The 18,628-nt window shown below is 47.4% G+C and overlaps 1 protein-coding gene across 2 annotated transcripts in view; it reads left to right on the top strand.

Annotated features, from left to right (window-relative positions):
* The window catches only part of ELAPOR1 (endosome-lysosome associated apoptosis and autophagy regulator 1), a 65,760-nt gene that overhangs the window by 29,862 nt on the left and 17,270 nt on the right, over positions 1–18,628 (top strand). For both annotated transcript variants that reach the window (XM_035017862.1, XM_035017861.1), the window contains exons 2-8: positions 1,866–1,986; positions 4,064–4,256; positions 9,629–9,776; positions 10,264–10,344; positions 10,922–11,027; positions 11,160–11,309; positions 17,248–17,336. In XM_035017862.1, coding sequence (XP_034873753.1) covers positions 1,866–1,986; positions 4,064–4,256; positions 9,629–9,776; positions 10,264–10,344; positions 10,922–11,027; positions 11,160–11,309; positions 17,248–17,336 — 888 coding nt within the window. The remainder of the gene's footprint in view (positions 1–1,865; positions 1,987–4,063; positions 4,257–9,628; positions 9,777–10,263; positions 10,345–10,921; positions 11,028–11,159; positions 11,310–17,247; positions 17,337–18,628) is intronic.

Here is an 18,628-nt window from a genome sequence, read left to right as displayed (position 1 = left end):
GTCTGCTCTCACTATGTCTCTCTCTGTCAAATAAGTAAATAAAATCTTTAAAAAATAAAAAAATAAAAAAAAAAAGAAAAGAAAAATAGACCCAGAGAGACAGTAGCCCAAGGGCACAAAGGATTGCCATCCTGCTATTTCTTTCCTAGAGGAAACTGACATCTAAGTCCAAAGATTCTCATCAAAACTTAGGCTCACAGTTCCCCCAATTTTCCCCTTCTTTGCATCTTCTCCCTGTGGATGAAAATGCTGAGTTTGTGTGTTGTTATCTTGAACCCTACTGGACACAACACTTAGTAACTCTAATGATTGGGCATAAAATATATATCTGGTAAATATTTATAATAGAGGGAAATAAAATCGTTCTCTTACCATCTTAAGTTTCTGAGACTACAGCTCGAGAAACGACACGTTCACCTTATTTTCCACAAGTCTGAGGTGCCATTGCTTCTAAGACCCACCATTTTTTAAAAAATATTTTATTTATTTATTTGACAGAGAGAGACACAGCGAGAGAGGGAACACAAGCAGGGGGAGCGGGAGAGGGAGAAGCAGGCTTCCCGCTGAGCAGGAAGCCCGATGCGGGGCTCGATCCCAGGACCCTGGGATCACGACCTGAGCTGAAGACAGACGCTTAACGACTGAGCCACTCAGGTGTCCCTAAGACCCACCATTTTTTACGCACTGCAAAGAGAGGAAAAGCTTTATCAGTTAAAATATGACACAGTGCTTTCTCATTGTGTCAGTTGTGATTTCACAGATGTTAAAATGTGAAAGAAATATGCACCTTAGAACAGATGAAATGCAGTGTGTTTACCTCTTCCAAAAGGTAAAGTTTTCTTCTTTTGGTTCTGATGCATTCTTAGATTAACAAACTTCAAAAATGGTCTCATTTTTGGTCTCTGCTCCTTGCGTTTACACGTGGTATGCAATCATGCTTTTAGGTGGGTTGAAGGGGGACATTAAATCTGTTTTTCTTATGGATACTATAGTACCAAGTACTTTGGCACTTGAATATATAGATTTAGGTAAAGGCGACTCATAAAATACTTGTCAGAGCCCAAATTACATTAATCTTGTGGTCTGTCACTTATTACAAGATTTAAAAGAGGAAGAAATGTTTAAGGGCATGGGATGCATCTATTGTGGTCTTTTTTCCTGCCACACAGTGCTTTTTATTATTTTTGTTGTTACTATTATTCTATGTAACGCTTGATTTGGCGGTTTAGTGACTGTTGTTTAGGTTATTCTTGGTTCAGGAAAGCGACTGAACTGTGAGTTTCCCACTGCACAGAGAAATTAGGCATGAACAGGTTCAGATGATTAGAGCTGCCTGGGTGGAAATAATGATGTTTTCATAAAATGCAAGGTGGGAATTTGGAGTCTTTCTGCGCAGAAGGGAGTATGAAGAACAGGGAAATACAGCTTCTGTGACAATCCTGTGCACGTTTTTCATGGACCAGAACTTGCTCATAATTCTACTGTTGGGGACAAGAAAAACCGCACCTGTTTCTAACTCGTTCTGTAGTTACCTTCTCACCTTACTCTGGCCTATCAGGTCATTCCTCATACACAACAGCCAAGAGAGTCAACACACAGAAGAGATTTCTAAGGACTAGACCATGGCCGGGTGGAGAGGAAGGATCCAAGTCATTGCAGCTCCTGTAGGCTTCCTAACAAGCCTTTGGGCACCATGATCCTTGCTCCCTGCCTGGGAGGAGGAGGGTATGGGGGCGGGGCGGGGCTGGCGTGGTACTACGTTGGCGAGCGTCGGTAGCCGTCATGCTGGGTGGGCAGCGGGTGGAAAACTATTAATGTTTGGTCACCGCTCACCCACATCTCGCCCACCTTTGTCTCCCCTGCAGTCGGAGTACCACTACGAGTACACCGCGTGTGACAGCACGGGATCCAGGTGGAGGGTCGCTGTTCCGCACACGCCGGGCCTGTGCACTAGCCTCCCCGACCCCGTCAAGGGCACCGAGTGCTGTAAGCGGTCGTGCGTCTCGCCCTTGGCCTCTGCCCCAAGCCTCCTGCCATCGGAGCCAAGCCCTCCTTGATGGTGCCGCTGGCTTAAGGAATCAGATCTCTCCCTCAGTTAGCCCTCCACCCCTTTGAGCTTTGGCGCAGGGATGTTATTTCATGGCTGCAAACTGGGTATCTAAAGTTGCTTTTATTTTCATTCTTCTTTTAATTGAAATCTCATCAGGGGATAAAGGATGAGCAACTCCAGCTGTGTGCCGCTCAGATCTTTCTTTTTTTCCCAGTTTGCATCCATTTGCTTTTGTGCCTGTGCCGAGCTCTCCAATCTACACTCCCCAGCCACAATCAGTCATTAGGAAAGACTGTGATTTGCTTTTGTTCTTGAAAAGGAAACCAGACAAGATGAATTTCTGCAGAGACAGATCTTTAAACTGCACCGGGCATCGCCTCAGGGGATGAGAATCTTCCCCAGCGGTGGAGCTGCCGTGCAGTCGGGGAGACTGTGACCTGTCTGCAGCCCCACCCCCACCTCTGTGACTCTGTCGTCCCAACTTTTCCACAGCTGGCAGCTACTTCCCCTCCACTGTTCTTTCTAGAAATGCAAAGGGGTAACACTAGGGACTAGAGTCAAAGAATACTTGAAGATTTGGAAAGGAGATGGGGGACATTTACATTCTAAAAAAAAAAAAAAAAAGCTTGCCTAGTGCCTGGTTCAGTCAGAGAGCAAATAAATGCCTGTTAAATTAATGAGCTGATATTGCTAAGATCTGAGCAGGACCAAGGTGTGACTAATGCTAACCAAGGAGCCATCTTCAGGTAACTCGGCCAACTCAGTTGAGCTCCTCCTGTGTGCATGCCCTGTGACCCACAAAGAGACATAAGGCACAGTCTCTGCCTTCCGACACCTGCTGTCTGCTGGCAGAAGCAGACATTCATGCATCCATTCATTTCTTCAGCAAACCTTAATGGAGCCCCCGCCATGTCTGTGCCAGTCACTGAGCCACTGTCCCTGGAGGAGCCCAGAGCCTAGAGGGAGGCACACATCAGTACGATGTGTTAATATGAGATGCAGAAGAATGGGAGTTACGGATGCTTAGGGATCAGGAAGAGCAAACTTGGGCAAAAAGTTTGCAGGTGGAAAAACACCAGACACATTCAGGGAAGAACATGTGGTCTGGGGCAGGGGCAACACAAGGAAGGTGACGGAGAGGGCTGCGGCGGAGAAAAGCCTGTAGGGGGAGATCAAGCTGGAAAATTAGGTTGAGGGAAAATTATGGAAGGCTTAGAATGCTTGGCTGAGAGCTTAATTCTATAACCAAAGAGGAGTGCGTATCAGTGTTTTAAAAAGAGACCTCAGACCACAGAATGAGCAAAAAACCGGAAACAGGGAACTAGTTAGGGGGACTCTGCAGTGGTTGAGCTAATAGGCATGAGAATCCCGACCATGATGGTGGCAGTGGAACCAGAAAGGAGACAGAGGCCAGAGACTCAAGGCAGGAAATCCGTGGCTGAAGGGCTGGGCACCGTTCAGAGGGGTCAGCACGAGAGGCCATGGTCTCCTCCACTGGAGAGCTCTCAGAATGGCCGAGGGTTTCCCTTAGCAACTGTCAGGGACAAGCCCAAAGTCCCTCAGCAAGGCAGAGTTCCCACAGCCCTAAATCTTTTTTTTTTTTTTAATAACAGCTTTATTGAGATATAATTTGTATGTCATAAAATTCACCCCTTGAAAGTGTAAAGTCCAGTGTTTTTTTTGAATAATCACAGTTGTACCACCACTATCTAGCTTCACAATATTTTCATCACCCCCAAAAGAAATATCACATCCACGAGCAGTCTCTCCCCATGTTCCCCCGCCCAAGTCCCTGGCACCACAAATCTGCTTTCTGTCTCTGCGTATTTGCCCATTTTGGACATTCCATATACATGGAATCATACAAGATGTGCCGTGGTTCTAAATCTCCATGGGGCAAACTCCTAGATCTCGATCCTCTGTTTCCCCTTTTAGGGTGCCCACAAGCCGCCCACTTCTTCTGGAGTGGCAGCAGCCTCACCACCCTGCCCTTATCCCCACTCTGTGTTCCAGCCTTCTCCTGCAAAGCTGGGGAGTTTCTGGACATGAAGGACCAGTCCTGTAAGCCGTGCGCCGAGGGACGCTACTCCCTCGGCACGGGCATCCGGTTCGACGAGTGGGATGAGCTGCCCCATGGCTTTGCCAGCCTCTCAACCAACATGGAGCTGGAGGACAGCACCACTGAGTCCATGGAGAACTGCACTGCGTGAGTGCCTCTCCCCCTCCCCTCCCCTGTGCTGGGCTGGGGAGGATGGAAACAAGGGAGCCAAGCAGCCAAGGGGAGACTGGAGCAGCTTCCCACAGGACTGTTGGACATGACGCCCACCTCAGCCCACTCTTACTGATCCAAACTTACCAGTGACTGACAGGCGCTTGTGAGAGGATAATAGGTGGATAAGGTGGACAAGGGTTAAATGGCCCGGTTCACTTAAAACAAAACCTAGTTGGATTTCCACCATGGGATTTTGGATCGGCGATAAACTTCCTCAACTTGATTTCAACACAATGTGCAAAGCGTTAGGGATCTTCCTGGCTTTGGTGCTAACTTATAAAACTGATCAGCCCAACTGGAGTTTATAGGGTTGCGGGGGGATAGTCTAAGACCAGAGCTTTGGTCAGTGGCGGTCCAAACCCCTTGAAACCCCGGGGACCTGAAAATTTTCCAGCTCAGAAAGCGATCTTTTCAGTACTTGAAAAGCTCAGCCCCAGGTTCTGTGGGAACTGGTGAGCTATGCTTATCATATCTTTGGATTTTTAATTCCGGGGACAGAAATTAAAGGATGCGCCTTTTATATGTCAGGCACTGTTCTGGATGCTTTCCCTATATTACTTTCTATAGTCCTCTCAAGAACCCTCTGCAGTTGGTATTATTGTTCCCTTTACACAAATGTGGAACTGGAGGCTCAGAGAGGTTAAGTGACTTGTCCTTTTTTATCCAGCTTAGAACCAGTGATACTGGAATTCAGACCCAGTCCCAAGCTTTCTACTGCCCTGTGCAGACACTCTCAAATAACATGTAGCATACGCAAGGCAATGCTGGGTTCTTACGGAGGAATTGTGAAGGGATGCACAGATGGAAAAGACAGTCACCCACTGCTCCTTGTTAAATACTGACAAAGAAGATGAGAGAAGGGCCACCTGGGTGCCTCAGTATTAAGCATCTGACTCTTGATTTCAGCTCAGGTCACGATCTCAGGGTTGTGAGACTGAGCCCCACGTTGGTCTCTGAGCTCAGCATGGAGCCTGCTTAAGATCCTTTCTCTCCCTCTGCCCCTCCCCCTTTAAAAAAAAAAAAGAAGAAGATGGGAGAAAAGTATATGAAAGTTGCTCTTATACCCAAGCAATCAAAAGGATAAAAAGAAATTAATAATTGTCTACACTTGTATTACACTTGGAGTTCTAAAACTGGGACCAATGTCTCCCATTCCTACACTTAAATAGAAGTACCATTATTGAGAAAAAAAAAAAAAAAAAGGAAGCACCATTATCAGAGCCAGGCAGCAGGCATTTTATGGTCCAATTTTAAGGTCACTTTAGAGTTTAATATTATGTGTCAAAATCATTGGCATGGCCAGGTTGTCAGCAGATATAAAGCCAGAGAGGATTAAAGCTGAAAGGGGACCCATTTGCTTCCTAATAGAGGATGCGATTGACCTCAAACAAGGTGCAGGCCTGGCTCACTCAGTCAATTCTTACCCACACGAAGAAAGGGTTTCTCTCTCTCTGGGGACCTCCCTGAGAGTCCAGAAATCATTACCACTCAGCAAGACAGGATGTGGGCCGGTTAATAACAACTGTGTTTCCACAGCACAGAGGGCTTCAGGGCCCGGATCTTAAGGCAGCCCGAGACATCCCTGGGAGTGGGGGGAAAAGGATGTTTCTCCTCTGTAGAAACAGAGAGGGAATGGGCACCTAGAGAGGCTTTGTGATTTCCCCACTGCCCTCAGAAAGGCGGGAGTGGGGCTAGTACCAAGGTACCGCGGGCCTGGCTTTCTTGCTCAACTGTGTGTTTACCTGAATCCATGCCCACCGCCTCCAACCTGACCAGAGCCCGCCTCCTGCCTGTTCTGCCTCCGGTACCCCCCTTCCCCACAGAGAGTCTCTGCTTCCACTCCAGCCTCTGCCGGCTTCTGGGCCACCAGCAGCCAGACCCATCTACTTAAAACATAGATCCAACCACAGTACTTCCCTGCTCAAAACTCCAGATTCCACGGATTCCTGTTTTCTGGGAATAAAATCCAATACTCTGCCACAGCCTGCATGGCCCTGCCTGGTCTAGCCTCTGCCTTCTGCCCATTTCTCTGGCTTCACTCAAGTTACCTTCCCTCTAGCTTACTAGGGCTCCAGCCATGCTGGCAACCATGCTCCTTCCCTCCTGGGTCTTTGTTTTTTGTTTCTTTTAAGATTTTATTTATTTATTTATTTATTTGAGAGAGAGAGAGAGAGAACACGCATGCATGAATGAGGGGAGGGGCAGAGGGAGAGGGAGAGAATCTCAAGCAGACTTCAAACCCAGTGAGGAGCCTGACGCGGGGCTCCATCTCACGACCCCGAGATCATGACACGAGCCAAAATCAAGAACCGGACACTCAACCAGCTGAGCCACCCAGGCACTCCCCACCTGGGTCTTTGGACACACTCTTCTCCCGCTCTTCTGGCCAACTCCAGCTTCACCCTCAGCTCTCTGCCTAAATGTCACTTCTGGGGAGATGCCGGCCCTGGCCCCATAGATTCCCATTACATACACCATCTTATGTTTCTCTTTATGGCACTTATCAGACTTGCACCATCTTATGTTTCTCTTTATGGCACTTATCAGACTAATTACTATGTGATTAGTTGTATGATTAGTTAAGTGTCCTAATCACTTCTGTGCCTCAATTTCCTCATCCTAAAAAAAAAAAAAGTGATAAACACGGTATTCTTCTTATAGGTTGTGGTAAGGATTAAATGAAATGATCCGTGTGAAGAATTTGGAGCAATGCCTGGCTGGAAATCAATCAACACATGTTGTTATTATTGAATGTGAAATGATCTTCACCAGAGACAGCTCTGACAAAACCCAGAATCATGATGCCTTGTGCAAATGTAGCCCACTTATGGCATCCTTTTGATTATTCATCTCACTTTGGGAGTTATTTATAGATAATGCCATGAAGCACATCAGCATTAAGTGTTGTCTCTTAACAGGAGAAATCAGTACCATTAAGTTAGTTGGGGTGTCCGGGATGAGCTCGGTTTAGGCATTTTGGATATGCTTCCATTTGAGAATTACACTATTGAAGAACTGAAGTACATGTTATCATTCTAACACACGCAGGGGGAAACCAGTATACTAACTGGAGGTCCCCTTCACTGGCCATTGTTAATAATTGCCTGGGCTCACAGAGTCTGTCAGCCAGCCAGGAGGACAGACAATAAGAAGAATTAAATAAATTAAAGAGGAATTAGAATATGATCGGAGGAGGAAGCTGGATTGCAAATAAACTAAAGAAAAGATGCTGAACCTCGCTAATAATCAAGAAAATAAGATTTAAAGCCCAAGGAGCTGCTCTCTCCTACCATATCACATTGGCAACAACTTTACAGTCCGACCATTCCAAATTTGGGAGCATGTGGAGCAACAGGAACTCTCTCACCTGCCAGTGGGCGTATATCAGTAGGAACCACTTTGGAGAACAGTGTGGCAGGAGCTGGTAAAGTTGGAGGTTCATATGCCCTCTAACCCAGCATCCCCCTCAGACATGCATACAAGGAGAGGAACAAGAATGTTTCGAACAGGAGTGTGTACAATAGCAAAAAAAATGGAAACAATCTAAATGTCGATCAGTGAGTAATAGGTAAATAAATATGGTAGGCAAAATTAGATAGTAGCAAAAATGAAGAAAGAGCTTCACGTGCAGATATGGATGAATCCCACAATCATTATATTGAAACAAACAAAAAGAGCAAGTTTCAGAACACATAAGTATGATGCCATTTACATGAGGTTTAAAAACATGCAAAAGCACGATCATAGAACATATTGTTTAGAAATAGTTGTATAATTAGTAAAGAGTAAAGAACCACGTGGAGATGATAAGCACCATATTCCAGAAAGTGGTTACTTGGCTGAAAGGAGTAGGTGGTAGTCAAGGGCTTGAGATTCACTGGGTGTACACCAAGGCTTCTGCTGTATTGTATTTCTTTCTCTTTTTTTTCAAAGATTTTATTTATTTATTTGACAGAGAGAGCACAAGCAGGGGGAGAGGAGCAGAGGGAGGAGCGGAGGGAGAGGGAGAAGCAGGCTCCCTGCCTCCCCCCAGGCTCCCCCTCTGTATTGTATTTCTTAAGCACAGTGGTGGTCTTTAATCTTTCATAGTATGTATAAGTGAAGTAAAAAAAAAGCTGTGGCTATGAGCAGAGAATCGGTGAGAGCTCAGGGTGCACATAGCAGAGGTCGGTAGAGTCAAGGAGGACTTCTCAAATGAGGTGACATTTATTCTAAGACACAAGTAGGAATTAAACAGAGAGGGAGGGGCTCCTGAGTGGCTCAGTTGCTTAAGCGTCTGACTCTTGCTTTCGGCTCAGGTAATGATCTCAGGGTCCTGAGATCAAGCTCCATGTGGGGCTCTGCGCTAGCTGTGGAGCCTGCTTAAGTTTCTCTCTCTCCCTCTCCCTCTGCCACTCCTCCTCCAATACATAAATAAATAAATAAACAAACAAAGGAAGAAATGCTGGCATGCTGGAGTCTAGAGAGTGGGTGAGGATTTGTGCCCTGTTCTGAGGGCAGCAGGGAAGTGGCACGGTCAGATTTTTGCTCTGGAGGACCTCTGCAGCCGCAGTATGGAGGAGGGATTGCAGGAGGCAGGACTGGATACAGGGAGGCGAGAGAGGGGCTGGTTCAGAGCTGGGCGGTGGGGGGTGCAAGGAAGAGGGAGAGCCTGGGGCAGGGTTGGACCAAGTTGAAAGATATTTAGAAAATGAAATCACAAGACTAGATTGATCGTCTCTGAGGTGCTCTGGCCTTCCTTCTTCCCAGTTACCAGTTACATGCAGCATCTAAAAGTGGGCACTTCCAGAAAAACAGGTGGGCTAGACTGGATGGACTCTTGGGTTCTGAAGACCAGCAGTGTCTGCTGACTTTCTCTGACAGCTCTGGAGTTAGGCAGACCTGGGTTTGAATCTCAGCCCTGCCACTTGCTGGCTGTGGGACATCAGGCAAGGCATCCTCCTAGCCTCAGTTTCATCATCCATTAAATGGGAAAGAAAAGAAGTCATGAATACAAAACATGTAGTTCAGTACCTGGGAGATAGTAAGCAACCAATAAACGTTACCCAGCTCCCCCTCACAACACCTGTCATCTATCTTCTGGATGATCCTGTATAATGTGGGGGCGCACCTACCTGTCTTCCTTGTGTCAGCTGTATCTCCGGGCTCCTTGATCTGGAGGTCATTCTTGTTCATGTCTAAATTCCCATTTGTGAATCACAAGTCTGGAGTTCCTCAGAGACCCAGCAGGACATGAGACCTGCACTTTGCACAAAGCACGGTGGGCCGTGCCCCTACCGGTGAACTTGGCTCCTGTTCCCTCACAGGTCCAAGTGGGTTCCCCTGGGTGACTACATCTCCTCCAACACAGACGAATGCACAGCCACGCTGATGTACGCCGTCAACCTAAAGCAGTCTGGCACGGTCAGCTTCGAGTACTACTACCCAGACTCCAGCATCATCTTTGAGTTTTTTGTAAGCCCCTGGCCACGGGGGAGGATGGGAGGTAAAGACTCTCCAAGGCTCAGATGCATTGACAGGAATCACAAGCATATTTCTGGTTGGGGATTTTCCTCAGTGGTCTTCCCTCTGGAGAGAACTGTGGACAAAATGAGCTGAGACTTCCAGAGGCGAGGAGAAAGGCAGAAGGTGGGGGGCCTCTGAAAGGGAAGAGTAGGGTCCAGGAGACCCCAGGCGTTCTGCCCGCACAGACATGTAAAGGCTTCTGGGTTACAAGTTCCCTCTTTGGTGTTGATGCCCTGATGTTTTGTGTGTAACTAGCTCCCGCCCTACTTCAAGGCTCATGTGTTCTGAGCTCAGTCCCTAAAGGAAACTGGCAGCTTTTCTCCCATAAGAAGGGCCCTCTGGATGGCCGTGACAGCATGGCGGGGCGGGGGGTGGTGGTAAGGAAACCATTTTCTTGGAAAGCTGAGACTCTCTTCCCAAACTCCTGCCTCCTCAGGTTCAGAATGACCAATGCCAGCCCAATGTAGATGACTCCAGGTGGATAAAAACCACAGAGAAAGGATGGGAATTCCACAGTGTGAGTATTGTACCAGCCTCCCCGGAGCCTTTCCTGGGGATACCAGCAAAGGGGCCATGGGCTTTTCCTCCAAGGAAAGCTTCTTCCCAGTCTGGAATCCCACCCCTCTGTCCCTAAAGGGCAGGCATCTGACCTGAGGAGGATGCCATAGTTTCTGTCCTCTTGAGTTGACAGAGTATGGGTGTGAGATGACTTGCACCCATGGCCCGACCCCAAGGATCAGCAGCTTGCCAGCTCTAAGGGCCAGGTCTTCTGGGGATCGGGTGTGGATACAAAGAACCAGAGAAGAATGAGGGAACTCCACTCACCCCTCCTGTCAGTACCTTCAGGCTTCCTTGTGGGTCTCACCTTGGAGATACTCGCGGTATATGTGGGTGAGGGAGGGCCACGAGAGGGTGGTAAGAGGAGGCTTCAAAGCAGAGAGGAGCTAAGCTGAGCTGGGAGAAAGGGCAAAGCTGAGGAAGTCCAGGGAGGGGATCAGAAAAGGTGCAGCCCTGCAGAGGGTAAAGGGGACGGGTCCCCACCAGAGGCTAATGTGATGGATTAGGGATCTCTGTCTTCCTGGTTGTGGCATTAGGTCGAGCTAAACCGAGGCAATAATGTCCTCTATTGGAGAACCACAGCCTTCTCAGTGTGGTCCAAAGTCTCCAAGCCTGTGATGGTGAGAAACATCGCCATAACAGGTACTGACGGGGGGGCGGGGCCTGGGGCCTGTTGCTGACTTCCTGACTCTGCGGGCATGGTGGGGGTCAGCCCCCAGGGGGCTCAGTCTCCAGGCTCAACCCCTGCTTTTCCATGCTGTTCTTCCTCCCTAGGGGTGGCCTACACTTCAGAATGTTTCCCCTGCAAACCTGGCACATATGCAGACAAACAGGGCTCTTCTTCTTGTGAACTTTGCCCAGCCAACTCCTATTCAAATAAGGGGGAAACTTCCTGCCACCAGTGTGACCCTGACAAATACTCAGGTGATGTTTCTGAGGGCGGATAGAATTTGGTGGGGGGGGGGGGCGGGTACCAACAAACACGGGGAGAAACAGGAAGGAGAACCATCCTTCTGGCCACCCCTGCTTTCTGGACGCTGGAAGCACCCTGCTGATCCATACTCCACTGATCACTCTGGAAACAAAAATGAGATCGTTCAGCAAGTAATTAGTGAGCCTCTACTATCTGCCAGGTCTTATTCCAGGTGCTTGGACTACATCAGCGAACAAAATAGACAAAGTTCGCTATCTTCATGGAATTTACATTCTGGTGGTGGTGGGGGGGTGAGACAGACAATAAACAGTAACGATAATAAATATATAATAAATTATAGTATGGTAGACAGTAAAACGTGCAGGGTGCTGTGGCAAAAAGAAAAGGTAGCTCAGGGGTAGAGGGATTAGGAAAGCTAGGGAAAGGGGTTGCAATGTTTTTTTTTCCCCTAAGCAGTGAAATTTGTAAAAATGAAACCTTATATAAGATTATAATTATAAATAATAGATACAGTAAATAAAGGGTATACATTTATATAGTTTAATTCAGAACAATTATTATCAAAGTTAGGTTAGAAGAGCCATGAGGCTGTATCGATGCGTAAAATATTTTTTTAAAGATTTCATTTATTTATTATTTGAGAGAGAGTTGGCGTGGGGGGAAAACAGAGGAAGAGGGACAAGAATACTCTTTGCGGTGCAGAGGCAGAAGCCGGGCTCGATGCCACAACCCTGAGATTATGACCCGAGTCAAAACCAAGAGGCAGACGCTTAACCAACTGAGCCACCCAGGCACCCCGATGAGCAAAACATTTTGCTAGCAAAGACTAAAGCTGGAAGTTACAATCTTTTATCAGCCTGATCATCCACTGAATTCAAAGAAGGCCTTTTCAGGAAATCCAGGGTTCCTTGGAACATAGTATAAAAGCCAGTGTTCTGGGGCCACCCCTCCTTGCATGCTCTCGCGCCCGTGCTCTCTCTCTCTTTCTCTAAACAAACAAACCAACAAACCAACAAACCAGTGCTCTGGGGGAAAATAAGGGGACAGGTGTAGCAGCCTGTGGCTACAGTCTCTGAAGAGCTTCCTAAAGCATCCCAACTTAAGAAACAGAACCTGGTCATTTGAGGGAGTCCCGGGGCAGCAGGGCTCTGGTGTAAAGTGGGCAGTCCCCCCAGAGGACTCTCTGCCCAGGCAGCCCATAACTATTCCATTTTTCCTTTCTTACACAGACCCACATACACACCCCAGCTCAAGGCTCTCCTTCAAGCAGACCCTCAAATCTGTCCACAGACACACCTGTCCTTCACGCAGGCGTTACACGATGTGTTTGCTCGGCCAAGACCAGCCACTGACCCTGTGAACCGCTTATTTTTACACTACTTCTAAAACAAAAGTCCTATTTATCCACACAGATCTTGCCAAATGAGTATAGTCTTCAGCAAGAACAGGAACGTTTAGATCTTGAGGGAAATTTTTAATCTATAAGTCTAAATTCCTGTTTTTCCACTTGAAGTTTTTATTCTCCTTCCCTGCTCTATCAGTGAATGGCAGCCCTTGTTTGTCTTGTCTCCAGCTGCCTTTCCAGCCCAGCAGTTGTACAAGGGTTTGAGTGGCAAGGTGGTTCTAGAAAAACCACCTGGGAATGTTTTGATCAACTTTCTGTGTAAACTGATCGTTATCCAGAGAGCTGTTACAAAAGTGTTGGGTTGGGAGTCTGAGTTCTTGGAGTCTGTTCTCCTTCTGCCCCCCATTTCTCAATCCACCTCCTTTGTTGGAAAGTGAGTTTTCACCATGACTTGACTCTTCCAGACTACAGCGTCCATGGGAGACTGGGGAAATGCAGAGAGATTTGATCAGATCCTATGATGGAATGTGCATAAAGGGAGGGACAGAAGACCCTGTGAGCATTTAGTCATCCGTTTACGAATAAGTCCCGAGTGCCTGCCAGGTGCCAAGGCTTGGGCTTGGTGCTAGAGTTGGAGCTGGTGCCTGCCCTCCGGCTTAGGTCGGAAAGTGGGAATGTGGTTATAGGAGCACCTAAGTGTAATAACTGCATGGTGCAGCCCCTGCTGGGATAGGGGCTCTGAGTTTAGCGCACAGCAGAGGCAAAGAAGGGGCGTGGTCAGTCCTCTATGGGGAGGGAGGAAGGGCTTCAGTGGCAGTGGTCTTGAAAGATGAGTTGGTGGTTTGATGGATATTCTGGAAAGAGTGTAGACAAAGCCAGAAGGCATGGGGATCTTGGAGAAACTCAGCTTGGCAGAAGCTGACTTGGAGAGGACTAGCATCCAAGACTAAGAAGTGGGCAGGGAACAGACCACGGACCAGCCCTTCTGTGCCATTGCTAAACACTGGGGATTTGATCCTGTCAGCAGTGGGGGCCGTTCAAGAATTTTAAGCTGGGGAGTCCAGAGATTTTGCAACAGGCGCCATTGCTGGTATCCAGTGAGATGGAGCTAATGGGACTGCAGGTGTTAAGGACAAAGGCTTGACTAAAAGCATCTTTCTTATTGATACCTAAAATGTGATCATCATGAAGAATCCTTTGTGCTACATTCAATATTAGGGATTCATTTCCTAGTACAGTAACATGGGGTTTAAGAGCACTCCAGAACTAAACTACTAAGGTTCAGATCCCTGCTCCACCACTGACTAGCTCTGCCACCTTGGGCAAGTCACTTGTCTGTGCCTCAGTTTCCTCATCTTAAAAAGGGAATGGCAATAATCATGTCTACCTCATAGTGTTGTTGTGCAGATCAATTGAGCACTACAGATAAAAGATTTAGAACAGTGCCTGGCATGTAGTAAGCACTAATTTTATCACAGCTGAACCTTGAAGAGTACAGGGACAGTAACTTTTGACTCTCCAGAAACTTTACTAATACTTACTGATAAACAATTGATCAATACACATTTTGTATGTTTTATGTATTATATACTGTATTCTTACAATAAAAGAAGCTGGAGAGAAGAAACTGTCATTAAGAAAATCATAAGGAAGAGAAAATACATTTATAGTACTGTATTGTGTATATATATATATAATATATATATATTGTATATATAATCCACATATAAATGGACCCTCCCTGTTCAAACCTGTGCTGTTCAAGGGTCAGCTGTGTTTATTTACGTTAAGGTTTGTTCCAGCTGCCCTCTCTTAATATGAAAGTACTCTTAGCATAGGTAACAGCAATAACAACTCACTTGGATAGTACTTTACAATCCAAATGTTTTCTCGCTTATTACTCACAGCGGAGTGCAGGAGTGAGCTCCCTGTTTATGAAAGAATAAAGGGCATTGCAGAGAGGTTGAGGGATTTGCCTGAGTCTGGGATGGTATCTGAGCTGGGCCAAGCATTCATTAGATGCTTCAGTCCTCAGGGGGAATGTTTTCCTTTGATGAAATGGATCTGAATGAGAGGACATTGTATACCTGGGGGTGGGGCGAAGTCCTGAAAGGAGGAGGAGGGCTCAGAGAGAGAAGCCCGAGCCCTCATGATAAACTTTATCTTCTTACAGTTTTGCCCCTGGGGCTGGCGCTAGAGGAATCACTTTTCACTCCCTTGCCCCCAAACATCTAGGCAGATCTTTCAAACTTGACCAGTACCCAACTTCAACACCTTGATGAAACCTGAGCTAGGGAAGTGAGGTCCAGCTCAGCATTTGGGTTAATCATTTATTAAAACTATGTTAGCAATTGTCAAATATGTAAACAGCTGGACCACTTTTGCTGAAACCTGGAGCTAGGGTATCAGGTTGAGCAAATATTTGACAAGCAGAGAAAGGTCCTTGTGCAAAATGTACTTTCTAAAGTGGAACTTGCAACTTGCTAGATCCTATATGCAGGGTTCTGGGAATTGGTGTGTTTTCAGCATCTCCTTCCAAATTCCTCCTGGCCCAGCTTGTCAAAAGCTGGAATCCCTGGATCCCTCTCTGCTGAATGAGGCCTTCTGCTTATTAACCAAGTCAATGAGCTGAGAAGACTCCCGCTCTTTCTCAGGCAGAAGCTCCCTCTTGCCCAGGCTAATAAGATGGGAACAGGAGAAGTGTGGGAATATGCAGTTGAGGGAGCTCCCCAGGGCAGGCCAACAAGCTGTTACTAGGAGATTCCCTGACCTAGGAACTTATTTGGTGCCTCGGAAAGAGGAAAGGATCAGTTGAGAAATAAGCCTTAACTGGAAAGGAGAGAAAGAAACTTTCAATCCTTATTTAAAATCCCATGACAGGGGACACTGGGTGGCTCAGTCGGTTGAGCGTTGGACTCTTGACTTTGGCTCAGATCGTGATCTTGGGATCGTGAGGTCAGGCTCTGCGCTTAGTGGGCAGTCTACTTGAGATTCTCTTTCCCTGTTCCTCTGCCCCCTTCCCCTGCACTCTCTCTCTCTCTCAAATAAATAATCTTTTTTTTAAATCACATGACAGTTACCAAATAAAAATAATTCCCACAAACTACAGGTAGTAATAGTGACCAGCATTTCCTGAGTCCCTACTTCCAGTGCACCAGGGATGTGCTGGCTCTGGTAAGGTAGATACTATTATTCCTGCTCTACGGGTGAGAGCACTACGGTTCAGAGAGGTTCAGTAACTTGCCTAAAGTGACACAGCTGCTAAGTGAAGCAGGATCCAAACCCGGATCTGTCTGCCTTAAAATCTCATTCCCCTCTCTCACATGGCCTGCCAGGTAATCTATGGAGAGAGGAGGGTGCGCTCGTATCTGATGCCTGCCTGCAGGTGACACAGCAGTCACCTTAGAGATGACAGTGGCAGCAGCAGTGATGGTATTTCACTGGTACTCAACAAAGCAGTGGTTTTCATCCTGGAGAAAATAAATTCCCTGGTAATTTTAAGAAGTTTATTTGCATATGGGACGCTGGGGTGGCTCAGTCGGTTAAGCGTCTGCCTTCGGCTCAGGTCATGGTCCCGGGGTCCTGGGAGCGAGCCCCGTGTCAGGGTCCCTGCTCAGCGGGAAGCCTGCTTCTCCCTCTCCCTCTGCTGCTCCCCCTGCTTGTGCGCGCACGTGCGCTCTCTCTCTGACAAATAAAATCTTAAAAAATAAAATAAAAAATAAACAAACACCACTTTAAAAAATTTATTTGCACAAATTGTGTATATTTGCTGGATAGAGGAAACAGGTCTTTTTTCAAGTTCTCAAAATGTTTGTAATTCCAAAAAGGTGAAGTCCATTGCTTTAAAGAGGGACACGCTGAAATAGTTCTTGCCATCCAGGCATTCATAGGGTTAAAGCAGAGCTAACATACACAGAGTAGAATAAATATAATGATAGTTGATACCTTTTTTGTTAGGAACAGGTCAAGGGTTAGAGATAGTAGCAGGATGCTTGGGGGTGGGGAAAGTGGAAAGAACGCTATGTCTTAAGTGGAGTCAGAGGAAATTACGACCTCATTTGTGGAGGATGGGTGCACGGAGAAGGGGGAATTCCAAAGGTGGAAGGCCTTCATTGGAGGCAGATATTAAGAGAAGATGCAGAGAAGGAATTGCAATAAGAGTATGAAGGCACTGTCCCAAGCTTTCCTATGTTTTGCTTTAATCCTTCAAGAGTGGAAAAACCACCTACACAGTCAGGATTCCGAAGCACCTGGAAGGTGGCGGTTTTCAAGAACTTGTGTTCTTGAACCCGCCCTCCTCACTGATCTGCTGGCCGGTCCCCTTCCTTATGCCCTGCCCCACAGTGTGGGACCAGTGGCTTCTCATAGCACCAGGGAGAGGTGCAAAGGGGATATGTGAGCGGGGCTTTAGGGACTGGAAGCGAAGCAGAGGGAACGGCAGGTGTGCTGGATTTTCTACTTCCCCCAGTACCTGTGTAGTGCTGTAGCCCAGGGTCTTGGGGGTCCTAGGGTCATGAGCAAGTGGTCAAGAGCTCTGCTCTCTTATGTAACTTCACCTATTTGTCCTTACTTTTGCAATTTAGAAAAGGGATCGTCCTCCTGCAAAGTGCGCCCAGCCTGCACCGACAAAGATTACTTCTATACTCACACAGCCTGTGATGGCAACGGAGAGGTGGGTAGCATGGTCCGGGAGCCCCTTTGCCCGCTCCTTGGGCTTTACCACATTTGGAGTTCCAGAGGTCAGTGGGGCCAGCACCGGAGAAAACCCCACAGGCCTCCACAGTGACCCCCGGCGGGGGACGGCGGGGTGGGGGGCAAAACGAGATGGCCTCATTCATTTTCAGGTCAGAAACTGGTTTTGCCACATTTGTTCTGCTGCTTATTCACATGTGCTCTGTTGCAAAAAGCCATTGCGTTTTCTTTTGCTTGGTTTCTTCTGTTCGCTTAGCCCCTCTGGGCCATGACTGCCTGTCCATGCCCACTTATTTCCTCCTGGAACTCATCAGACCTGTCCCCTTGGCTCTGCTTCTGCTGGCTGGCCGAGGGAATTAATTCCTACTTCCTGGCTCACTAGAGAATGGGCTGACTGTTGGTCTCTGCTGGTTCCTTCTTTCCCCCAGGCTTTCTGCCTCAGAAAGACTTTCCTTTGTAGTCTGCATCACCTCTGAGTCAGCAGGCGTGATTTGAGTATGAATGCTGTGCCAGGCCTTGTGCGGTGAGGAAGGCTCCTGCCCTCAGGGAGCTCACAGTCCTGCCAGGGAAGGTGAGGGACAAGAACAGGAGGAGGATGTGCAGGGGACTGAGGGAAGCCGGGAGAGGAGTGACCAGGACCGGGGGGCCAGGGAAGGCCTTTCAGAGGAGGTCATGTGTTCATTTCAACAGTCAGTGACGGTGCCAGGCACCCCGCATAGAGCAGTTAACCAAACGGGGAGAACATCTACTTTCATGGAGCTTAATTCTTGCTGGAGAGCAAGTGGAAAGAGAGACAACAGGTAAACCACAAATTAGAGTGTATCAGATGGCAGGAAGTGGAAGCAAAACATTAAAAAAGGATCAGGAGACAGAATGACAGAGGGTGGCGATGCTATTTTAGAGAGGGTGGAATGACATTTGAGGACGGAACATTTGAACAGAGACCCGAGTGAGACGAGTGGCGGCCACAGCGCTTTCCAGGCAGAGCGCACAGCAGGTGTGGAGGAGGGCAACTGGTGCCCAGCGGATTCGAGGAACAGCAGAAAGTGAGCTGGGATGGCTCTGGGGCACAAGTGGAGGGATTTGTCTTAGATCACACATTATGGATGAATTGTCTGTATCCCTAAACCACAGCCTCTCAGGAAGATAGGAGTTGGGAAATCTGCATTCAGCATTAAGCATAGGCTTGGCTATTAGGATGCATAAGCGTTTGCTGGTTGGATGGCTGGATGAATTCTCCTTTTGCCAAATAAGCATGGGATAAAGTCCGGT

This window comes from Mirounga leonina, unplaced genomic scaffold (assembly GCF_011800145.1).
Source record: "Mirounga leonina isolate KUSES-001 unplaced genomic scaffold, KU_Mleo_1.0 Mir_173, whole genome shotgun sequence".
Lineage (NCBI taxonomy): Eukaryota > Metazoa > Chordata > Mammalia > Carnivora > Phocidae > Mirounga > Mirounga leonina.
This window is presented reverse-complemented; position numbering and strand designations above follow the sequence as displayed.